The 1,701-nt window shown below is 71.5% G+C and overlaps 1 protein-coding gene across 1 annotated transcript; it reads left to right on the top strand.

Moving 5' to 3' along the window:
* Positions 1 to 298: 298 nt before the first annotated feature.
* On the top strand, positions 299 to 1,292 carry FOXB1 (forkhead box B1). Its single transcript, XM_064296167.1, has one exon. It carries the CDS (start codon positions 318 to 320, stop codon positions 1,290 to 1,292), a length of 975 nt encoding a protein of 324 aa, XP_064152237.1. The 5' UTR covers positions 299 to 317.
* The last annotated feature ends 409 nt before the right edge of the window (positions 1,293 to 1,701 follow it).

Below are 1,701 nucleotides of genomic sequence, written 5' to 3'. Positions count from 1 at the left end.
TTCTATCCCTACCCTTCCCGCTCCAAGGTCTGCTTACTTCCCTCGACCCTCGCGTCGTCGCCGCCTTCCCCTCTCGCGCCCCCCGCCGCGCCCCTCTCTGCGCCCAAAGTTGCGGGCTCCGGCGCCCGGCCACTGGCCGCTCCAGCACGGCCGCCCTTACCCCCGCCCCCGAAGTCTGTGCCCTGGCCCGGCTGACCTCGCGACGTCTGTCTGTGCGTCCATGCCACCCTTCCCCCCGTCCTCTCTCTCCCCTTCCCAGATCCGAGCCGCCCGCCGGCCCGCTCCGACCCACCGCAAAGAGGAGGGCGAGCAGGAAGATGCCTCGGCCCGGCCGCAACACCTACAGCGACCAGAAGCCGCCCTACTCGTACATCTCGCTGACCGCCATGGCCATCCAGAGCTCGCCCGAGAAGATGCTGCCGCTGAGCGAGATCTACAAGTTCATCATGGACCGCTTCCCCTACTACCGGGAGAACACGCAGCGCTGGCAGAACAGCCTGCGCCACAACCTCTCCTTCAACGACTGCTTCATCAAGATCCCGCGGAGGCCCGACCAGCCGGGCAAGGGCAGCTTCTGGGCGCTGCACCCCAGCTGCGGGGACATGTTCGAGAACGGCAGCTTCCTGAGGCGCCGCAAGCGCTTCAAGGTGCTCAAGTCGGACCACCTGGCGCCCAGCAAGCCGGCGGAGGCGGCGCAGTACCTGCAGCAGCAGGCCAAGCTCCGCCTGGGCGCGCTGGCCGCCGCGGGCACGCCCCTGCCGCAGCTGCCGGCCGCCTACCACCTGGGCGCCGGGGCGCAGCCCTCCAGCTTCAAGCACCCCTTCGCCATCGAGAACATCATTGCGCGCGAGTACAAGATGCCGGGGGGGCTGGCTTTCTCCGCCGTGCCGCCGGTACCGGCCGCCTACCCGCTCCCCAACCAGCTGACTTCCATGGGTAGCTCGCTGGGCCCCGGCTGGCCGCACGTGTACGGCGCCGCCGGCGTGATCGACTCGGCCACCCCCATCTCCATGGCCGGCGGCGACTACAGCGCCTACGGCGTGCCGCTGAAGCCGCTGTGCCACGCGGCCGGCCAGACGCTGCCCGCCATCCCCGTGCCCATCAAGCCCACGCCGGCCGCCGTGCCCGCGCTGCCCGCGCTGCCCGCGCCCATCCCCGCCTTGCTCTCGCACTCGCCGCCCTCGCTCAGCCCCACGTCCTCGCAGACAGCCACCAGCCAAAGCAGCCCCGCCACCCCCAGCGAGACGCTCACCAGCCCGGCCTCCGCCTTGCACTCGGTGGCGGTGCACTGACCGCAGCGGCCGGCGCGCCTCCTGGTCCCCTAGCCGCCAGCTCCTTCGCCTTCCCGGTTCCCGGTCCCGCCACCCCGGCCTGCGTCGCCCCCCTAACTCGTCGGTTTCACCTTGGGCCAGCCCTCTCTCCCCCCGCGAACTTCGTTTCGGGCCCAGGACGAGACTAAACCCAACCTCGCAGATGGGCCTGGAGGCGTGGGAGGCGCCCTTGCTCCCAGGAGCCGGAAGGCGGGGGGCCCCTGAGCCAAGCCGCCCATCCCCAGGGCCCCCAAACCTCCTCCCATATCGGAGCGGGGAAATCCTGGCGCCTGCCTCCCGGACGCCAGCGCGCCTTCCCCGGCCCTCTGCGGTCCGGCTGTGCGTTCGGGCCTCCAGCTCGGCGCAGTCCGGGCCGGAGAAGCCGCCTCAG

This window comes from Loxodonta africana, chromosome 13, assembly GCF_030014295.1.
Source record: "Loxodonta africana isolate mLoxAfr1 chromosome 13, mLoxAfr1.hap2, whole genome shotgun sequence".
NCBI lineage: Eukaryota > Metazoa > Chordata > Mammalia > Proboscidea > Elephantidae > Loxodonta > Loxodonta africana.
Note: the sequence above shows the minus strand (reverse complement) of the source record. Positions and strands in the feature narration are given on the sequence as shown.